Below are 20,725 nucleotides of genomic sequence, written 5' to 3'. Positions count from 1 at the left end.
GACTTTGTTGCTTCACTATACTGTTCCGAGCGCTCCTTTTTTATGTTATAGGTAGGCGGACCGGCACATGGAACACCTGATGTTAAGTGGTCACCACCGCCCATAGACATTGGCGCTGTTAGGAATATTAATCATCCTTTACTTCGCCAATGCGCCACCAACCTTGGGAACTGAGATGTTATGTCCCTTGTGCCTTGCTTTGGTAAAATATCTAGAGTGGGTGGTACCCACCCATTTGCCTTTTGTTTCATTATCTGAACAAGTAACAGCGAACGTAATTAGTCACTGATAGTTCACTAAAAGAGACGATTGATTTGAGGATCTAGCTACTGACCTTAAAACTGTCACGTTTTCCTTAAGACAGATAATTTTAAAAACACGTCATGACGCTGATAACTTTTCAATCTATAGTTTTCGTATAAATAACGCGAGTTCTTTCGTTACAAACATTGTCGAGTTTGTACACAAACAGTAAACATGTACAAGGCTGTGCTTTTAGTCTGCGCTCTGGCGCTCACGATCCAGGTAAATATTACTATTAAATCAAATTATTTGAATTAAAATACTGATGTTTTTTTTTGTATAATGATAATAATATTAATTGTTTTCGTTTCAGTCCATTGCTGGAGCATGCATTGGAGCTGGATTGGGTGCTGGACCCTTCGGTTTTGCTGGTCCTCTTGGTCTGGCTGAACCTTATGGTCTAGGTTCACTAGGTGCTCCTTATGGAGCATACGGTGCTTACGGTCTCGGCTACGGCATCGGCAACTGTGCTGGACCTTTCCGTTCTGGTCTGGGATTCGGAGCTTACATCTAAAAGGAGATACTTCGAGCTATTAATTGTTTATTAGTCTTGGATTATTTTTCGACACCAAACATATTTTTTGACTAAATAATTAGCGTGAGTATTACGTCAAATATGAATGGCGTCCAACACATGTATATATTCAATAATAAATTATTTATGATATTATATTTATCTCGAATTATTTATTTATTTTCACGAACCAAAAACCTATAAAACCTAATAAATATAACCTAATAAACTTATGTATAAAGTCTACTTCACTACAAAATATGTTGTGAATAAAAGCAATTTAAGAAACAATAGACTATGCGGTGAACTAGATCTTACATAATTATGATAAGCTTTTGAGGGAAACCACAACTCCGTCAGAAAAACAATAGTGTTTTTTATTTTAATCACTAGCGTTGTACAAAATTCTGAATGTTCTGACAATTTATCTTCAAAATTTTATTACGTCTCTACACAAGGTACTGCGCGACATAGTCGTGCACGATCCGACAGGGAACGGCACTGATCAATATATATGTACTTTATGAAATAACTTCATAAATAATACATAACTAATTTCAGCCAATGCGGTTGTTACAGATATTAGTTATATCTTTCTGGGATGAAAAGTAACCTATGTGCTATTCCAGACAAGAATCTATCTCTGTTTCGAATTTCTGCCGTTCTTATGTGATCGAGTAACTTACATCCACCCAAACTTTCTCATTTAAAATATTACTAAGATAATAATATGTTGTTACTTATAAACAACGCTGTTAACCTATTAAGTGATGGGCTAATTTCACCACAGGTTACATTAAATTACCTATAAATAATGGCACTTCACGTCTTGTAAATAGCAACACATATATGTAAGATGAACACTTACTACAGAGATAATCCATTTCAAAAAACGATTGTGTCAAAGTAACGTTAGCTCTTTAGCCCAAAATATTATTATCCTTATTTTTGTTTAACTTATTACGGCTTAGACAAGATTTTTATAATTAAAGCCTGTGTAATTTTAATTTGAGCCGAGATGGCCCAGTGGTTAGAACGCGTGCATCTTAACCGATGATTTCGGGTTCAAACCCAGGCAGGCACCACTGAATTTTCATGTGCTTAATTTGTGTTTATAATTCATCTCGTGCTCGGCGGTGAAGGAAAACATCGTGAGGAAACCTGCATGTGTCTAATTTCAACGAAATTCTGCCACATGTGTATTCCACCAACCCGCATTGGAGCAGCGTGGTGGAATATGCTCCATACCTTCTCCTCAACGGGAGAGGAGGCCTTAGCCCAGCAGTGGGAAATTTACAGGCTGGTTATGTAATTTAGGTTGTTTCGCGTAATATAATATAAATAAGGACTTTAAGGATCTCATCCAGAGAGTTTCTGCTGGTTAGAGTTTATACCAGCAAAAACTCTCTGGATGAGATCTATTCATTTTTCCTTTATTTTCACAAATCCTGCATGTTTTTTTTCAGTTTGTTTTATTTCTTGTTTATTGTATTTATTCACAGTGTTTAAGTTCTTCTTTGTGTCGTTTTTTCTTGTTAAACTTTCTAATCCTCCTATGCAGTTAAATAAGTCATTTACTTCTTTAAGGTTTTCTCTGTCTATTCTATCCGTTACAAAGTTTGGTAGACCGGTGGCAATCAAATATATTAAGGTTGGTATATCTATTGATTTGTTTATTTCTAGCAACAGTCTCTCCTTTTTTAGAGCGTATTCTAACATTGATCCTTGTATATATTTAAAGTTCATAGCGTACCTTATTGGTGACCAGCCTTTATCAGCAAATGTTTCACTCAAACTTTTCTTCCATATAGACCGATCTGAATCTATAGTATGCTTAATAATCATTGAGCTGTACCAATCTACACAACTATCTTCCAATAGCAATCTCAGAATTTCTACTTTTTGTATATCTGTATCTATTTGTAATCGTGCACATTCACTTTCAAAAGTATCTAACCATTGTTTAACATTTGTTGTATTTTTTGAAAACTTCTCTATTGAAAATTCTGATATTGCTTATTAATAATTTTCATGCTTTACTTCCTTATTTAAAAGAGAACTGGAATTGTCCTTTCCACTCTAAATGAACACTAATTAATAAAAAAAATACGTTTATAACTAAGTCTTAAATAAATATTTAAATTACAATTTAAATTAACTGACACTTCTTATGTCATTAAAAAATATGATACGTTTCTTACTGAGATGCCCAAAGCTTACATACATATGTAGATATGATGTCATTCCTATTTGTTGATGTTAAACCAATCCAATAACTCATCCAATCAAAATACTTATTACATTGGAAAGTATTGAAAGTCAGAAATGTAAGATGTTAGATTAGATGAGAGCGCCGTAACCAGCACGGAAAGGTCCAGCGTAGTTGCCGAGTCCGTAGGCACCGTATGCTCCGTAAGGAGCACCTAGTGGGCCTAGACCACAAGGCTCAGCGAGTCCGAAAGGTTCAGCAAGACCCAAAGGTCCGCCGAGGCCAAAAGGTTCAGCGAGACCAAAATGTTCAGCCAGACCAAGAGGACCAGCAACACCATAGGGTCCCAATCCATTTCCAATGCATGCTCCAGCAATGGACTGAAACGAAAACCATTGATATTATTAGTATTATACAAAAAAATACTATCTTAATTAAAATTAGTTGTTTTAATCATTATATTTACGTGGATCGTAAGCGCCAGAGCGCAGACCAAAAGCACAGATTTGTACATGTTTACCTACTGTTTGTGTACAAACTCGACAATGTTTGTAACGAAAGATAACGCGTTATTTATACGAAAAATATCAGAATACGTAAAACTACTGAGTCATGACGTGTTTCTAAAGTTATCTATCTTAAAAGAACGTGACAATTATTAGGTTCGTTACTAGTTCCTCCAATAAACTTATCAAACTTTTCAGTGTTAATGAACTATCAATTACTAGAATTGTTCATTGTATCAGTTGACTCATTTTTCTATTTTGCAATTCTATGTCTTTACACAGAAATCTATATTCTATTCTATCTCTCTATCTATCTATTCTATGTATTTACGCTAACACATCAAAATATTCTTTATCCAAGTAATTTCATAAAAACAATTCTGAATCTTTATGTGACAGTGTTGAATTAAATGCAAAGCTACCACCGGTTCGGAAATTAGATTCTACCGAGAAGAACCGGCTAGAAACTCAGTAGTTCCAGGTCACCAACACTTACGGAAAACTGTCGTAACGATCGAAGTCACAATCATATTTTAGCATGAATATCTTCGCCATATTATTGGAGTGTACTTCCTTTAACTTACCTTCCAACCAAGAATTTCGCAATCAATATTCCTCTATTAACCACTCGTCACCTCACTAAACGTTTTACGTATTAACGCGGACTTATACGTTCCATTTCACTTACAACCTGTATCTTTAACAAACACTAGGGGTCTATCCAATTTATTTATATAGGCTTTAGTCCAGTCAAATTATGAAATAAAAAAACATGAACGAACACAGTTTGGGGATTTTAAGGGTCGATAGGGGGGTGTATTCTGAGCATAAATTCCAATTTGAGGGGTTGTACTGAGGTCAGCTCAAGGTCACTTCGATGGAAACGCGTTTAATTCGATATCTCGAGAAATATCAGTGTTAGGCAAAAAATTGTAGAGACTTTTTCTCTTTTAAATGAAATTTATTAACTTTTTTATTCGAAACTTTTTTTATAACATTAATATTTTTCAAGTTATTACTCCCGCAATGCAATAATTTTACTTTTTTCTCTATTTTTCGTCGTTTTCCCCTATCGACCCATAAAATCCCCAAACTGTGTTCGTTCATGTTTTTTTAACCCATTTTTAGCCATAATTTGACTGGACTACTTGACGTGAACAGATATTAGACAAGTATAAAAAAAATTGGATGAATATACATTAACAGCGGTTAATGTATAATATTGCTAACGCTAATATTTCTAAAGTCAAATCAATACAAGCCCGACTGAGTAGGTACCATCATATATTGTACCTCCAAGCCGTAATACTTAGTACTATTGTGTTCCGGTTAAAGAGCGATTGAGTCAGTACTAATACAGGCTTACGGCGACGTTATCATAGTCCAGTCGAAAAATGTGAGACTCCGTATTCACGAAAGTCTTCTTCACGCAGTTGTGGCAATCACTAGACACCTAACAATTGTGTACACATAACATTTTGTAACACGGAAGACGGTGACGACGCTGTCGGCAGATTCATCGGCCGAGCGGCGGATGCCTCAGAAAGAACCATCCTAGAGCAGCCTCAAGACATCTATACACAAACGCGACATCAGAGTCGCCGATGCTGTACTCTCTCTGATCGAGTGCGGAGCAAACGCTGCCCAAACGAATATCGATACAATATTAAGAAAACTTTTTTTTTTGTTTTTAGGAGACTGTATTATACTTAAGCACATACAAAATCGTATTCGACTTTGTTGCTTCACTATAAAGTTCCGAGCGCTCCATCTGTCTTTTGTTTTATAATCTGAAGTGTTAACGAACATAATTATTCATTGGTAGCCACTAACACCATTGATTTTTTTAAGGACCTAGTTACTGACCTTATAATTGTCACGTTCCTTTAAGATAGATAACTTTAGAAAACACGTCATGACGCTGATAACGTTTTTCAGTCTTTATAGTTTTCGTATAAATAACGCGAGGGTCCAGGGTCAATTGTTTTCGTTTCAGTCCATTGCTGGAGCATGCATTGGAAATGGATTGGGACCCTTCGGTGTAGCTGGTCCTCTCGGCCTCGCCGAACCTTTTGGTCTCGCTGAGCCTTGTGGTCTAGGAACACTGGGTGCTCCTTACGGAGCATACGGTACTTACGGTCTCGGCTACGGCATCGGCAAATATGCTGGACCTTTCTGTGCTGGTTACGGCGCTCTCATCTAATCTATAAGCTGACTTTTCTTGATTTTAAATTACCGTCATTCATAATACCGTCGGCTCATACTTTCAACTTTAAATATACTTTTCAAAGAAAATTACGATGAATATTACAATATCAAACGATACACGAACACGTATGTATTTTCCATAATAAAATATTTATGATATTCATTTCTTTGATGATTTAATTAACAAAAACCTATTAGTTTTAACATATTATAATTATTACACTTTGTTATTGTATGATTAGTATGCTAATTTAAAAATGAATTCATCATCATCATCCTTCTTCATGTCTTCTTCTTCCATACTTCTCTGTCGGACGTCATCTCACAAGTAACGTTCTTTCTAACCATATCGTCTTTCACACAATCCATCCATCGTTAAAAAAGAATTAATTTAAAAATGAATTATTCTAATTAAATATCATGAGTTGAAAAAACAACAATTTCTTAAATTAGATTAGAATTTCGCGTATTGATAAAGTTTCTAAATGAAAGGAAGTCTCAACTAATTTTGAACTTTCTATATATTTCAACATGCGTTTAATTTTATATAATAGTTTCTACTACTAATTAACTAATAATATTAATTAATAATAAAAAACCATGAGTTTGACCGCAAGGGGGTATGGAAGAGCAAGGAGTTACACGGACGCTTCTATCGGGCCCTTCATGGACCCGATGTGGACTTTATGGCGTCCGTATCTTGGCTACGGTTCGGCAACCTATTTGGTGAAACCGAAGGTTTTGTCTGTGCAATTATGGACGAAGTTATCATGACGAACAATTACCGGAAGTATATTGTGAGGGATGACACGGTGGACATATGTCGGGCGTGTCACACTCCGGGCGAATCCCTTAGACATATTATTTGCGGTTGTTCTCGTCTTGCTAACGGAGAGTATTTGCACAGACATAATCAAGTGGCCAAGATTATCCATCAACAACTTGCAATTCGATACGGTCTTGTGGTATCAGAGGTACCCTACTACAGGTATGTGCCCGACCCAGTTCTCGAGAATGGTCGTATCACACTGTACTGGGACCGATCTATAATCACTGACAGGACTGTTGTCGCCAACAAGCCTGATATAGTGGTGATAGATCGGTCAGAGCGCCGCACGATAATTGTTGATGTCACCATCCCTCATGACGAGAATCTCGTGAAGGCTGACAAGGATAAGCAAATAAAATATCTTGACTTAGCTCACGAGGTTGTCGACATGCGGGATGTGGATACAGCAGTTATTGTGCCGATAGTCGTTTCAGCGAATGGCCTAATGGCCAAGAGCCTCGACCAACACCTTAAGAGGCTCTCGTTAGGCAGCTAGGTCAAGGGCCTGATGCAGAAGGCAGTACTCCTCGGCACGGCGCGTATTGTGAGGAAGTTCCTCTCTCTGGGGCCCTGACCACCCGTGGCTTGGAGCCTGTTTCCGCCACTGGTTGGCCTCTGTATTTTATATTTTTATATATATTTTGTATTTTATATTTAAAAATGTATGTATACATGAGTGAGAATAAATAAAGAAAATAATAATAATATAGCCCTTTATTCGCATCATAGAAAACAACATATCAAACTTAAACTACAAATAGTATTACATAAAAATAATATTAATCTAGCAATTACTTGATAATAAGTAAATAGCTTAATAAACAACAAATGTTGAACTAAATATTTTCCAACATTTCTTGTTTATTTATCGTTTGCAGATCCGTCTGCCAATCGGCAAAGGCCTCTTCCAACCTTTTCCATTCGGCTCGTTCCTGAGCCACTCTACTCCACGTCACTCCTGCCACTTGTTCGATGTCACCATCCCATCTTTTCTGAGGCGTACCTCTTTCTGAGTTTTGTGTCTTTCATAGCTTCTTTTAGTCCCCAGTACCTCTTCCAGCCATTAGTAATTTGTCTCTCAACTTCCTTTTGCATAGACTCTCGTTGAGTTATTAGCTGCCCAAATAGATTAATTCATCTGTGTAATTAAGTTCCGTATGTTCTAGTTGTATTGCACTTTTATTTCCATTTGTCATTATTTTAGTTTTTTCTGGGTTCAGTTTTAAACCTACTTTATCACTTTAAATCGTAAGTTCACTTATCATTGTACTTATATCTTCAGAAGTTTTGGCGAAGAGCACAATGTCATCAGATCATTCAAATGCTTCAGCATCGTCCCGTTTACTTTAATCCCAAGATGTTCCCAATTCAGTTTTCTGAAAATTTGTTCAAGTACCGCTGAAAATAGTTTTGGTGACATAGGGTCGCCCTGTCTTACGCCTTTTCCTATTTCAAATGCCGTACTTTTCTTCTCTAACTGAATCTTTGCGGTACTTTCACTATATACATTTTTTATTAATATATTTGTGCTCGATTCCTTGTTCGGTTAGAGCCTCCCATATTTTTGCGTGTAGTAAAGAATCAAACGCTTTACTATAATCGATGAAAGCGATAAAGTATGTAAGGTTATATTCATTATATTACTCTAAAATTTGTCGTACTACGTAAATGTGATCGATAACCGAATAGTCTTTACGAAAACCTGCTTGTTCTATGGGTTGTTGTTCATCTAATTTTAATTCCAACCGTTTGAGTATTATTTTGGAAAATATCTTATATAGGTTTGACATCAGGCTAATCGGACGATAGTTCCTAATATCATATTTTTTATATAAAAGCCTCACCTTTCTTATATAAAAGGATGATATTAGATTCTAACCATCGGCGTGGAATGGTCTCGGTATTTATGATATTGTTAAACATTTCCGTCAGAACACTTATCAATACATCTTTACTTTGCTTAAGGATTTCGTTATTTATCCCGTCGGGTCCTGATGCTTTGTCATTTTTCTGGGTTTCAATAGCTTTTTTTACTTCAGATGGTAAAATTTTAGGGACATCGGAGATTTCTTCCAGGTCGACTACCTCGTCGATTGTGTCACTTGCATACAGTTTCTTGTAATAGGTTGTAGCTGTACTGAGTATGTCTGTCCGGCGACGATTCCATTCCCCTCTATCATTTTTTAATTTTACTATCCAATCTTTAGAACTTTGTAATTCTTTATATGCTTTTTTTATTCCACCCGTCTTGCTTATATGCTTTTCAATTATTTTCATTCCGTTTTGTTGCCGGTCCTTTCTTATGTTACTATTTATTTCTTTACTTATTTTTGTTAGTACTTTCCTTCTATCTGGTGTTTCTCTTGCATTGATTAAATGGTATCTTTCTTCAAGTAAATTAACAGTATTTGTTGATAATTTTTTCTTTGATTCTTTGTTAGTGTTCGAAGCGAATATAGTTTGCGACTTTATATTGTTTTCTATCCAATTATATTTTTCTTGTGTTCCTAGTTCCTTAGTTGAGTCTTTAAAGTTCGCAAACGCGTTTTTCATAGCAGATATGATTTGTTCTATGTTATGATATTTAGAATTTCCGTAAACTGTGTATTGTCTTGGTCTGATATTTTTAGATTGTTTTGCTGTTAATTCTGTTCGTATTAATTTATGATCGGTATTAAAATTTAGATTTTTATTACATCGAAGTTTGTGAAGTTTTGTTGGTCATTATAAAATCCATTTCATTTTTATTCTTCCCATCCGGCGTCATCCAGGTCCACATTTTCTTTTTGTTTTTCCTGTACATTGTATTTAATGTAGTCAAATTGTTCTCTAATGCAAATTGGACAATTTTCTCTTCATTCTTGCTTCTGATTTTGTTTTTATATGTGAAGCTTCCTATTGTGGACTCTTCTCCGGGCGTCTTTCGCCAATTTGACCGTTGAAGTCTCCTAATATTACTAAATTTTTGTAGTAGTGCTCTATTATAGCTCTATTTAGGTCGAAGTAAAACCTATTTATAGTATCGTCTTTAGCTTGCTCTGTAGGTGAATATATTTGTACAATAGACCAGGGAGCTTTGTATCCTGGTAGTTTTAGATTCATTATTGCAATACGGTCCGAGATCGCTACAAATCCTTCTACATACTCAATAACTTGGTTTTTGATTATGAACTCTACCCCGTATTGGCCTGGAGTCTCCCCTATATGATAAAGTAAGTAGTCTGGATGTACAACTATACTTTCACCAACTCGCCTCACTTCGCCCTATTATGTCCCATTTGATTTTCTCTAACGCATATATTAGCTCTGTTAAGTTCTCTTCTTCTCTCAAAGTTCGTACATTTAAAGCGGCGACGTAGATTTTTGTTTCCTCATGTTTATTTTTTAATATATTTTTCTCTTCTTCTTTTGTTGGAAGGTTGTGGTCTCTTTCCCCCGCGATGACCAGTCTGCTTGGGGGAGATTTGTCATATGTCCTGTATTTATTATCAGTTGCTCTGGATGGTTTTGGATTCCGTTCGCCGCTGTTTAATTGCTAATGCTTTCTATTGGAAATTAAGTTTGAGAGAGAGTTCGATCTAGCCCGCATCATATCAAAGGCATCTGCCCTGTTGGACTTGGTTGAAAAATGAGACTGTTGCTTTTTTGCTTGGTTGTTGAAAGAAGGTGGTGAAGCAGAGGTTTCTCTTTTCCTTTTCTCTTGTTGGTTATTATTCTGTTTCACTATAAGTTTATTGTACTTGAGGTAGGCAAAATTGCCCTTTTTCCTCTCTTCTACTAACTCGGCTTGTAACTGTTTTCTCTTCTGCAGCACTTCCTTCGAGTAATCTTCAGTGATGTAAATTTTCTTTAGATTCTTTTTATTTTTCATGATTTCATTCTTCTTCCAATTGTTTACAAACGAGCATAGGATCGGTCTCGACTTCTTTTCTTCCAGTTTTTTATGTCCTAAACGATGAATTTTGTTGACTTCAAAGTTTTCTAGATTTATTTTTAGGTCTTGTTTGAAATGTTCGTTTAGTTTTTGTATCAAGTCTAAATTAGATGTTTTTTTATAACTTTTAATTTTAACTATTTATGTTAATGTTTTTCAATATCACATTTGCTTTAAATGTTTGTTTTTTGGACTATTTACAGAGTCACTGGATAGTAATATTACCACAAGTTCATAACACTTTTTTGAACAGTTTCTGCCACATATATCTAGTATGTCCTTTTTACAACTATTTACAAATATTCGGACACAAATTACACAAACAATTACTAATTTGCATTTTTTCTAGTTTTTAAAATAATTTTTCTACGGATCGACTATAATCGTGTTGACGGACGGCGAACGTGTTCTTTACAACTGTCTCTTAGATTTCGAGAAGAAAATTATAAAATTTTCACTCTAAACCATATTTTTGTTATTTTTTCCTGGTTTTAGCAAATTTTTATTTAATTTCTCTAGCTATAGGTAAAAAAGGAATAGCTAGCAAGTATGCCATTGACTTTGACGAAGACTTTGAAGATTTGAATCTTTGGTTACACCACGCTGCTCCAATGCGAGCTGGTGGACATGTGGGACTCAGAATTCTAGCTATAAGTATGTAAGATATTAATTTACTTATGTGAAATTAATTTTACCTTATAAAATGTACTTTTAAAATAAATAATGCTTATTTTACTCTTCAGAGCATTGATTTTTAATGTTAATTGTAAAAGGCTGCCAAAATAAATTATTGGTTAAGGTTATATGTATTTTAAAGGACAACCTTGCTGCACATCTATCGTCTTTAAAGTATGGCTCACATAAGGACACATTCACCTGACCGCGTCACGTCAAGGCACGGCCCGTTCAATGTGGGCTGTCGTCTTTTAACTCTAAATAACCATTTGCTAAAAGGACTCTGTATTCGGAATTAAAAGAACAGCTTTTTTTCAATCAGAATATAATTTCTCATAAACTCCCGAGTTAGATATAAAATTTAACGCACATTATGGAAATATATATGTATGTTATTATAAGCATGGAACCGAAATCGTATTGTATTATTAAATTTTGTTGAGGAAAACGGGGGAAGGTTACTTGTTGACTTTTTCAAATGCCATAATCAGTTGCTCAAGTGGATTCAATTTAGAGGTAGCCACCGCATCCACAACCACCGATGCCATAGCCGTAACCACCGTAGCCGAGACCACCGTAGCCGAGACCACCGTAGCCGAGACCATCGTAGCCAAGACCACCGTAGCCGAATCCACCATAGCCGAATCCACCATAGCCAAATCCATCGTAGCCAATTCCACCGTAGCCGAAACCATCCTCAGCCAAGATGGCGACCTCTCCGTTGCCACAGCCGTATGAGACAACACCAGCACCAGCGGTTGGCAGGCAACCTTCAAGACCCACAGTACCCAAGAATGGAAGAGCACCGGCTACAGCTAAAGGTCCTTCGATGAAGTTTTCAGAGAGAACAGATACTCCAGTAGGGTATTCAGAAGCACTGGTTACTGCGAGACCTCCTCCGTAGGAAGCACTGACGGCACCAAGTCCGTAGCCACCGTAGGCACCATAACCACCGTACGCTCCGCAAGGAGCACCGAGAGTGCCGGCGTAACCGAAAGGCTCAGCGAGGCCATAACCTAATCCAGCTCCAAGGCATGCTCCAGCAATGGACTGAAAAAAAAAATTTGATACAAAAACGTAGTAGATATATTATGTTTACAAAATGGTAGTCAACTGGTGGTAAATGGTCACTGCCGTACATAAATATTGAGACTGTAAGAAATGTTAACCATGCCTTACGTTGCCAATGCACCACCAACCCTGAGAACTAAGATGTTATGTCCCTTGTACCTGTAGTTACACTGGCTCAGTCACTAAAAACCAGAACACAATAATACTAATTATTGTTAAATGGCGTTAGAATACGTAGAGTGGGAGCACAGAGATGTGCTCAAAGCCCTACAATCAAGTAAATACAAGAGAATCTATTTACCTGGACCGCCAGAGCGCAGACAAAAATAATCTTGTACATGTTTACTGTTTGTGTACAAACTCGACAATGTTCGTAACGGAAGAACACGCGTTATTTATACGAAAAATATAAAGACAGAAAATCGTTATCAGCTGTAGTTATGTGATTTTTTTTTTTTAATTGTTAATTATTGTGAAAGAAAACGTGACAATCTAATGTCAGTTAGTAGGTTATCAATTAAACATGCAAATTTGTGCAATAGCCACTGTCGCCAGGGGCGGATGGTTTGGAGTACCTGGGGCAACAAACGAGGAGCTCGAAGGCCCGTGACCCGTGAGGGGGCCCGTCTCTTGTAGATGCTCCGGGATTGCCCCGCGTTCGCCATAACTCCGGACCATACTGCTATATTTAATTATACTATATTCATATTTTAAGCATGCAGAAATAACCCCAAAACTTAGAATTTTGTACCATATTGTTTAAATAAATAAATAAATATAATTATTGGATAACATCACATACATTACTCTGATCCCAATGTAAGTAGCTAAAGCACTTGTGTTATGGAAAATCAGAAGTAACGACGGTACCACAAACACTCAGACCCAAGACAACATAGAAAACTAATGAACTTTTTCTACATCGACTCGGCCGGGAATCGAACCCGGGACCTCGAAGTGGCGCACCCATGAAAACGGGTGTACACACTGCTCGACCACGGACGTCGTCAAATTGATTGACTCGAAATGTTTGGTTCGTTTTTAGGAACTTTGAAATATTATTAGAAGAAAGAACATAGTATTTAACAATTACAAGTTATACCCGTGCAAATTTAAAGATAAATACAAAAATATTAAACGTAATAAGTTTTACGGGAAAACATAAAAACGAAAAATTCTTCAAAATATATTTGTGATTGGAGTAACATTAAAATAAACACGTACACGGTTGCGACATATAGGCCTGAATAGGCGGTAGGTGATATAAAACGACGAATTTTATTCACATAAACATTCTCTGACTTCTCTCGTCGAACAAACACGTCAACATGTCTACCTTCACTTTCCTCCTGCTCTGCGTCCAAGCTTGCTTGATTCAGGTAAGATAGTTACAGGTATACTTGAGACAGGTAAGAAGGTAAGGGAACATTCTGTAAATGTACTACTGGGCTAAGCCCCCTTTTTAAGGTGAAGGTTTTGGATCTTCTTTCAACACGCTGCTCCAATGCTCGGTTGGATTCACATGTGGCAGTATTTCATTGAATGTAGACACCTTCAGGTTTCCTCGTGAAGTTTTCCTTCAATGCCGATCACGAGATGTACTATGAACACAAATTAACCACTTGAACATACAGTGGTGCTTGTTAGGGTTTGAACCTGCAATCATCAGTTAAATGCATGCGTTCTAACCAATGGGCCAATTCGTCTTTTTTATTTATTTATGTTCAATAATAAAAGTTGTATTTTTTTTTATTTAGAATGTATACAGCGCGTGCGGCGGTGCCTATGGGCTAGGACTTGGCTTGGAACCCGGTTACGGCTTGGGGCTCGGCTATGCTGGTCCTGCCGCATATGGCTGCGGTGCCGGTCTCGCTGCTGGCTATCCTGGATATGCTGCTTATGGTGGTGCAGGTGTTGGTGATGTCGCTGTCGCTGGTGAGATGGCCGTTGCTGGTAGCACTCTGGTCGCTGGTCAGGTGCCGATCCTCGGTGCTGTTGAATTCGGAGGCATCGTGCCAGCCGCTGGTGCTGTATCAATCGCTGGCAGCTGCGGTTGCGGTTGCAACGGTGCTTATATTTACTGAGAAAAACATTACATCTGAGATATTAAAAAAGGAAAAATAAATTTACTTTATACAGAAATCTGTTTTTATATGCTAGTAGGCGTCGTCCGTAGCCCGTGATCGTGTTTTAGGGGTTGGTCGTCAGGTGGTTGGGCATAAAAAAGTATAAGCCTGTGTCCTTTCTTAGAGTTCAAGCTTGCTCTATCTATATTTGAACTATAGTAGATAGTAGGACTCATATGATTCTTCTGGTTTAAATTGGAAACGAGAGCGATTTGCAATTCAAGAATTTCTGTGTGCATATTTTCGGCTACTTCATGCTGTAATTTTATTTTTCGCTGTAGTGATTTTAATTTCAATCTCTGTACAAACAATTTGTACAAACATTTTCTGTCCAGTGTATTTCTGTTCGTTTTCCAGTCTTCTATCCATCTCTTTGGCAGAATTTCATTCATACCCGCGCAACCTTTCTGGGGTGATTGATTAACTAACATCCATCCACCCAAATATCCATCCATCGTATTTAATGGTGCTCGCTTCTGCCCAAAGACCTCAACAGATCCTCCCACTCCTGCTCCGCCGATTGTGTTAATACTAACGCAACACCGTTAAAAATAAACATTGTAAAGTCAATAAAACCTTCTTAAGGCAAAGTATTCGTTTCTGTAAAGACATTGTGCGTTTATTTTAACTTTGCCGATCAATTATTTTCAATATTTAAATCAGCGTTGCAGAATTATCGATAGTTTGACTATTGATTGTTGACCTCGAAAATTATTCAGGATATCGATAGTACTATCGACAGTATTGATATATATAGCTCTCCGTAAGCAATGCTATTGATTACGGCAATACTATTGATATTTATATCGATAGTTTTCGACTATCGAGAGTTTAGGTTAAAAGTAATGGTTTTTGCAATACTATCGATAGTGTTGCTCATGGGGAGTTATCGATACTCTTGATAGTATTGACACGTGACAATACTATCGATAGTCTATCGATATGGAATACTAATTTAAATCTCTATGTCAATAAAATATTGACAAATAAGTCATATTACTTAATAGAAGATTATATTATAAAAATATTTTGATGTTTTTTTTTTGTTTATTTAACAAGAGTTGATAAGTGGTCACCACTATCCATTGACACTGACGCCGTGAGTTTAACCATTCCTTACATCAACAATGCGCCACCAACTTTGGTAACTAAGGTGTTACGTCTCTTGTGCCTGTAATAATACTACAACACAACAGTATCGTTTTATTCCAGGTGTGTCCTTCTGGGTAAAGTCGACATTACCAAGGTGATTGTGATGGCTTAACTGATTTAACTTAAAGTTAAATAAATAAATATACTTCTATGCTAAAATTTTCATATAAAAGTACCTAAAATCTTGCAGAGGACTTAAATTCTTGGAGTTTTTCCTCACACTTTTCTCCTTTTCTCCCTTATCCGTTTAACTAGCTATCTGTAGCTTGATTAACTTAGATTAGCTTGATAATAACTGGAGTTTAATTATCAAACGCTATATTAAAATAATTATACATTACATTATCCAAAATTTTAAATGCCCTATATTTATCCTGCAACATAACTCGAAGATCTTCATTGTTCGAATTCGTTCTAGCAGCTCCAGAAAGGATGTTACGGTTAGATCTTAGCTAGGTATTCGCATAATTAAGTGTATATTTTTATCTCTTTTGTTATCAAGGAAACCTCGACAGGCTTCAAAGCGAAAGCTAATAAACATCGACTGAACTCGACAAATTGAATCACTAAAACCGAAATCAAATAATAAAGACATTTGTTTTCAAAGGGCAATTATTGTACTCAATAAATTCACGTTTGTCGGTCCCACGTTTGAAGTTAAAATATTGACGAATTATGTAAAAAAACGTGACCCGAGAAGCCTTAATTATAGGGTTCTCTGTTATACATCTTTTAATAAAATTTCGTGTTGAAATTTTTGATTCTTCGTTATATTATCAAATCGTTTCATGTATTTAATGAATCGTGTATTATTCCAATACTTTTATATGTAGCAAGAAATCCCACTTAATTTCTTTCGTCGGTATTTTAATTTATCTCTAGCCCAGAACGTCCGATCGGAGGAGGATCTGGAGTTACGCACGGCGGGCCTGGCGAAAATAGAGGCGGTACGTCCCCACTTGAGTCGTTGGGTTAAGAAAAACACGGTGCGCTCACGTTCAGGATGACGCAGGTACTTACCGGACACGAATGCTTCGAAGTACCTGCTCGGGATAGTGCGGTGGGTGGTAACCCTCCTGCCACGAGTGTGGTGTGACAGTGGACACAGCGTACAACACCCTGACTTAGTGTGCTGCATGGGGGCCCTAGAGACTATGGAAGGAGACCTCTAGCTGCGCAGTATAATCAACGCTATGCTCGGTAGCAAGACGTCCTTTTTTTCAGTAAGAAAAAATAAAAGGATATTTTCATTATTATAAGTAAATGTAAAACTTCTATATTAAATAAGGAAATTTGATTTGTTCTGTTTCGAGAGCCACAATTAGTCAATGGTTAGATCTCGAGAACCTTATCCTGTGAAGACTGGATTCGTATTGATAATTCCTCTTGAGTTCAACGGCGAAAGGAATCCTCGTTAATATATATTCTCTCACCAAATTTCAATCATCTCTCAGCCGAAGGAAGTCCACTACTGGTCATCCCCCAAAGATCGCCGCAACGACCGGTCTTTTGCAGCCGGCACATATATCCGTTCCATCACTAATGCGACCATCCATTAGAACTACGAAGATAAGCCTGTATATACACTACCCTTCAAACATATATATGTTGTATATTATATTAATTAATAATTGCGAGTTTTCACGAGTCAATTTTTGACAAATTTTAAGTTGTACATGTTTCTAGAAAGAGATATTCTTTACGTGTCTGTATTTTTATGTCCGTGGGGGTTGCTTTTATCTATCTTTAGTATAAATAAATAACTTCGAAATAATTTCATTGGTCATAATAGCATATCACTCGGTGGTATCATAAGATATTCTACCGCCAAACGGCAGTACTCAGTACTGTTGTGTTCCGGTTTGAAGGGTGAGTGAGCAAGTGTAACTACATGCACAACATTTGGTTCCCAAGGTTAGTGGCGCATGTAAGCAATGGTTAATATTTCTTACAGCGCCATCGTCTTTGGGTGGTGGTGGGTGGTGACCACTTACCATCAGGTGGCTCATATGCTCGTCCGCCAACAAATACCATAAAAAAAGTGTTTGGTCATTTTCAAAACTGGAACTAGTATCGAATTTTTAAATTGATTATTATTATTATTAGATTAAAAATGCCGGCAAATGATCCACCAATGGTGTTGTGAAGTGGTCACCACCGCCCATAGACATAGGCTTTATTAGAAACATCAACTATCCGTTCCATCACCAATGCGCCACCAAACTTTAGAACTACGAAGGTAGCCTGTATTTACACTACCCTTCAAACCAGAACACATCAATACTATAAATATATTGACGATTAGTGGTAGAATATATGATGACTAGGGGCTACCTACCCAGACGGGCTTGTACAAAGCCAAAAAATATGATATTCTGATAATAAAGGGCTTAAAAATGTATCTTTACTTGGCAAAATTTGGTTAATGACACGATTCATTTTTCACTGGTAGAGAGCTACATTGATCCTGAGTGCTATATGGATTAAATTACATTTATATCAGATTAGATGTCGACCGCAGCTTCGCTCGCGTTTTTGAGATTGAACATTAGGTGTTGGTATAAAAAGTAGCCTATAAACCTTACCGTGTTACGTTTTGACGACCCTTTGGTCATCAAAGGGTATCAGATAGACAGATAGACAGAGTATCTTAGTTATGGTAGTATCTAGTTATCTATTAAAACTATTTCATTAAAATATATAGTTCATTCTTGATAATACTAGTTGCAAAATTGAATTCCAGAGAAAAGTGATTAATTATATTGACTAAATATTCAATACATACAAACACGTATGCACGTATTTCGACACAGATCTAAAAACAGCGCATCCATTCTCGCTCCTCGTAATATAAAAGCGGCCCGCACTTCCTATCGGCACTGTGTTTCCGTTGCGTACGAACCAACCAACATGACCGCCCTCGCTTTCCTGTTCGTCTTCTTCCAAGCTTGCTTGCTTCAGGTAAATATAAAATAATTAATAAAAATCTATTTATTTAATATCAAAATTTGTGCTAATCTTCAGAAGTTATTTCGCAAATAAAATTGTTTGTAAAATTTCTTAAAGTATTTCTTAAAATGCAATTTGTTAATTTTTATTACGGCGCGTGCGCAAATAAATTTTGTAATTTCTTATAAACAAGCACGTGCATTAAAGCAATTGAACTCTATGTTTCCATTTTGTTTATAGAATGTCTGCAGTCAGTACCTTCGTGGTGCTTATGGCCCTGGAATCGCTGGTACCACATGTAGAGCTGGTCTCGCCCCCGCTGCATTTTCTGCTTATCCCGAATTTGCTGCCTATGGCGGAGCAGGTGTTGGTGATGTAGTGGTAGCTGGTGAGATGTGCGTTGCTGGTACAACCGCAGTAGCTGGTCAAGTGCCAATCCTCGGTGCTGTTGAATTTGGTGGTATCGTGCCGGCTGCTGGTACCGTATCCATCGCCGGTAGCTGCGGCTGCGGTTGCAACGGTGCGTGATGCGTATTTCCTAAATAGTATATTTTTGTTCCTAAATCCTAATAATTACATCAAGATGACCTAACAGATAGAAATAGTATATTTTTAGTTCAAATCTGATCGAGCACTTCCTAGTTTTTCATGGCACAGATAAAATAGAATTATTTTACTGTTTCAGTTATATCATATTGAATTTATAAGTTAGACGACAGCGATTTTAAGAACAGTAAGATCTTTACAAACAATTACTTCGAGCGAAGTGTTTACTTAATACAAATGTTATTATTATAAGGCACGTGCTTAGTTCACTTTGTTTATAAATTTAAATTCATGTTTAATTTTAGATGAGAATCTATTCTTATTCATATATTATTATATATTATCAAGTAATTCAATTTCATTTTAATCTCTATCCTCAGCCGCATACGGTCCATATTCCGCTGCACCATTCGCTGCAGCTGCTCCGTTCGCTGCTGCTGCACCATTTGCTGCTGCTCCGTGTGCATCTCCCTTCGCTTACGAAGTTGCTGCCGTCTCAGCTTCAAATGGCGGCGGTCTGGAAATAACTAGTGGTTCCGCTCTACCCCCACGAGGAGTGTCTGTTTTATCAGAAAACGCCATAGAAGGTGTTCTCGCAGTCACCGGCGCTTTGCCGTTCTTAGGAACCGTGGGTCTTGAAGGTGTTCTGCCAACTGCTGGTTTTGGTGCCGTCAACTACGGTTGTGGCAACGGCGCAGTTGGCATTGTGGCTGAGGATATCGCCCCAGTTGGCATCGCAAGTCCATTCGGATACGGTGTTGGTCCTCTCGCTGCTGATAGATTCGGCTACGGTTCTATCGGCTATGGTCCCTTCGGTTACGGCACAGGACTTTACGGCCGTGCTGGTTATAGATCCGGCGCGTTTATTTAAGGACTGATAATTTACCCTTAAAATGTAGTGTTAAGCGAATAAAAATATTGTACATAATGTTGCCTTTTCGTTTACAACTTAATTTAAAAACATTCATAAAAATTACTGACTTTTGGTAATGAAGTCATTTTTAGTCCAGTATCGCCTGTGGTCAAAATTAACCCATTTATTTTACAATATGAACAATTTTTTCACGCTTAATCTAGTGCACAATACATTTTAAGTTCCGATACTCCGCTCGTAAGATCCTGGGAATACTGCTAAACCATGGAAACCATTTTACAAGTCAAAGTCAAAAATCTTTATTCAATATAGAAGTGTTTACACTCGCTTATTGATGGTCAAAAATCTACCACCGGTTCGGAAATTAACACCTCGGACCTGAGAAGAACCGGCGAAAGAAACTCAGCGAGATTTGTTCTTTTTTAAAAAAATTTTTTTTCATACAATAACAACAAATCTATTTTCGTTATTTAAAGAACCTGGACGCGATCATCATTCACAAGAAGAAGATGTCATTAGTTTTGTAATATCCACACAAACGCGCTTTAACGATTCTTTTAAATTTTACAATTGAATATTTTTGAAAGTTTTCTGGGATCCTGTTGTAGAAACGTGTACATTGCCTGACAAAAATTAAAATCAAAATATACTTTCAAGTAGGCATTTAACAAGCACTTTTGAATCGTCATTTAACAAACTATTTTAAGTAAAGCTACTACCGATTCGGAAAGTAGATTCTACCGAGAAGAACCGACAAGAAACTTATTAGTTACTCTTTTTCAACATGTAAAAATACAGTCATGTTAGTTAAATACAATTATATATGTAC

At 37.0% G+C, this 20,725-nt stretch overlaps 5 protein-coding genes across 7 annotated transcripts; 3 read left to right on the top strand and 2 right to left on the bottom strand.

Moving 5' to 3' along the window:
* The first annotated feature begins 411 nt into the window (after positions 1-411).
* LOC113396754 (chorion class A protein L11-like) lies at positions 412-5,899 on the top strand. Of its 2 annotated transcripts, none has more exons than XM_026634808.2 (2): positions 412-525; positions 617-971. In XM_026634808.2, the coding sequence occupies exons 1-2, from the start codon at positions 478-480 to the stop codon at positions 815-817; spliced, it is 249 nt and encodes an 82-aa protein (XP_026490593.1). In that variant the 5' UTR covers positions 412-477; the 3' UTR covers positions 818-971. The 2 variants fall into 2 exon arrangements, with proteins under 2 accessions (XP_026490593.1, XP_064075518.1); XM_064219448.1 differs by lacking the exon at positions 617-971 and adding an exon at positions 5,529-5,899 and having other exon boundaries at positions 458-525.
* Positions 5,900-9,464: 3,565 nt separating this feature from the next.
* On the bottom strand, positions 9,465-10,843 carry LOC135194208 (uncharacterized). The gene is made up of 4 exons (XM_064219387.1): positions 10,834-10,843; positions 10,112-10,604; positions 9,828-10,018; positions 9,465-9,607 (listed from the first exon to the last, which is right to left on the bottom strand). The coding sequence occupies exons 1-4, from the start codon at positions 10,841-10,843 to the stop codon at positions 9,465-9,467; spliced, it is 837 nt and encodes a 278-aa protein (XP_064075457.1).
* A 631-nt stretch (positions 10,844-11,474) lies between these two features.
* LOC113396735 (chorion class B protein M1768-like) lies at positions 11,475-12,927 on the bottom strand. The gene is made up of 2 exons (XM_064219386.1): positions 12,825-12,927; positions 11,475-12,248 (listed from the first exon to the last, which is right to left on the bottom strand). The coding sequence occupies exons 1-2, from the start codon at positions 12,925-12,927 to the stop codon at positions 11,689-11,691; spliced, it is 663 nt and encodes a 220-aa protein (XP_064075456.1). The 3' UTR covers positions 11,475-11,688.
* A 568-nt stretch (positions 12,928-13,495) lies between these two features.
* On the top strand, positions 13,496-14,370 carry LOC135194241 (chorion class A protein Ld2/Ld41-like). The gene is made up of 2 exons (XM_064219502.1): positions 13,496-13,628; positions 14,007-14,370. Exons 1-2 carry the CDS (start codon positions 13,578-13,580, stop codon positions 14,331-14,333), a joined length of 378 nt encoding a protein of 125 aa, XP_064075572.1. The 5' UTR covers positions 13,496-13,577; the 3' UTR covers positions 14,334-14,370.
* A 3,965-nt stretch (positions 14,371-18,335) lies between these two features.
* On the top strand, positions 18,336-19,950 carry LOC113396752 (chorion class CB protein PC404-like). 2 transcript variants are annotated; one of them, XM_064219432.1, is made up of 4 exons: positions 18,336-18,488; positions 18,717-18,996; positions 19,403-19,439; positions 19,479-19,950. In XM_064219432.1, exons 1-4 carry the CDS (start codon positions 18,438-18,440, stop codon positions 19,891-19,893), a joined length of 783 nt encoding a protein of 260 aa, XP_064075502.1. In that variant the 5' UTR covers positions 18,336-18,437; the 3' UTR covers positions 19,894-19,950. The 2 variants fall into 2 exon arrangements, with proteins under 2 accessions (XP_064075502.1, XP_026490591.2); XM_026634806.2 differs by having other exon boundaries at positions 18,337-18,488; positions 19,403-19,950.
* Positions 19,951-20,725: the final 775 nt, after the last annotated feature.

The sequence above is a fragment of the Vanessa tameamea genome, chromosome 28 (assembly GCF_037043105.1).
Source record: "Vanessa tameamea isolate UH-Manoa-2023 chromosome 28, ilVanTame1 primary haplotype, whole genome shotgun sequence".
Taxonomy (NCBI): Eukaryota; Metazoa; Arthropoda; class Insecta; order Lepidoptera; family Nymphalidae; genus Vanessa; species Vanessa tameamea.
The sequence above is the reverse complement of the archived record's forward strand: the minus strand, read 5'-3'. Positions and strand labels throughout refer to the sequence as shown.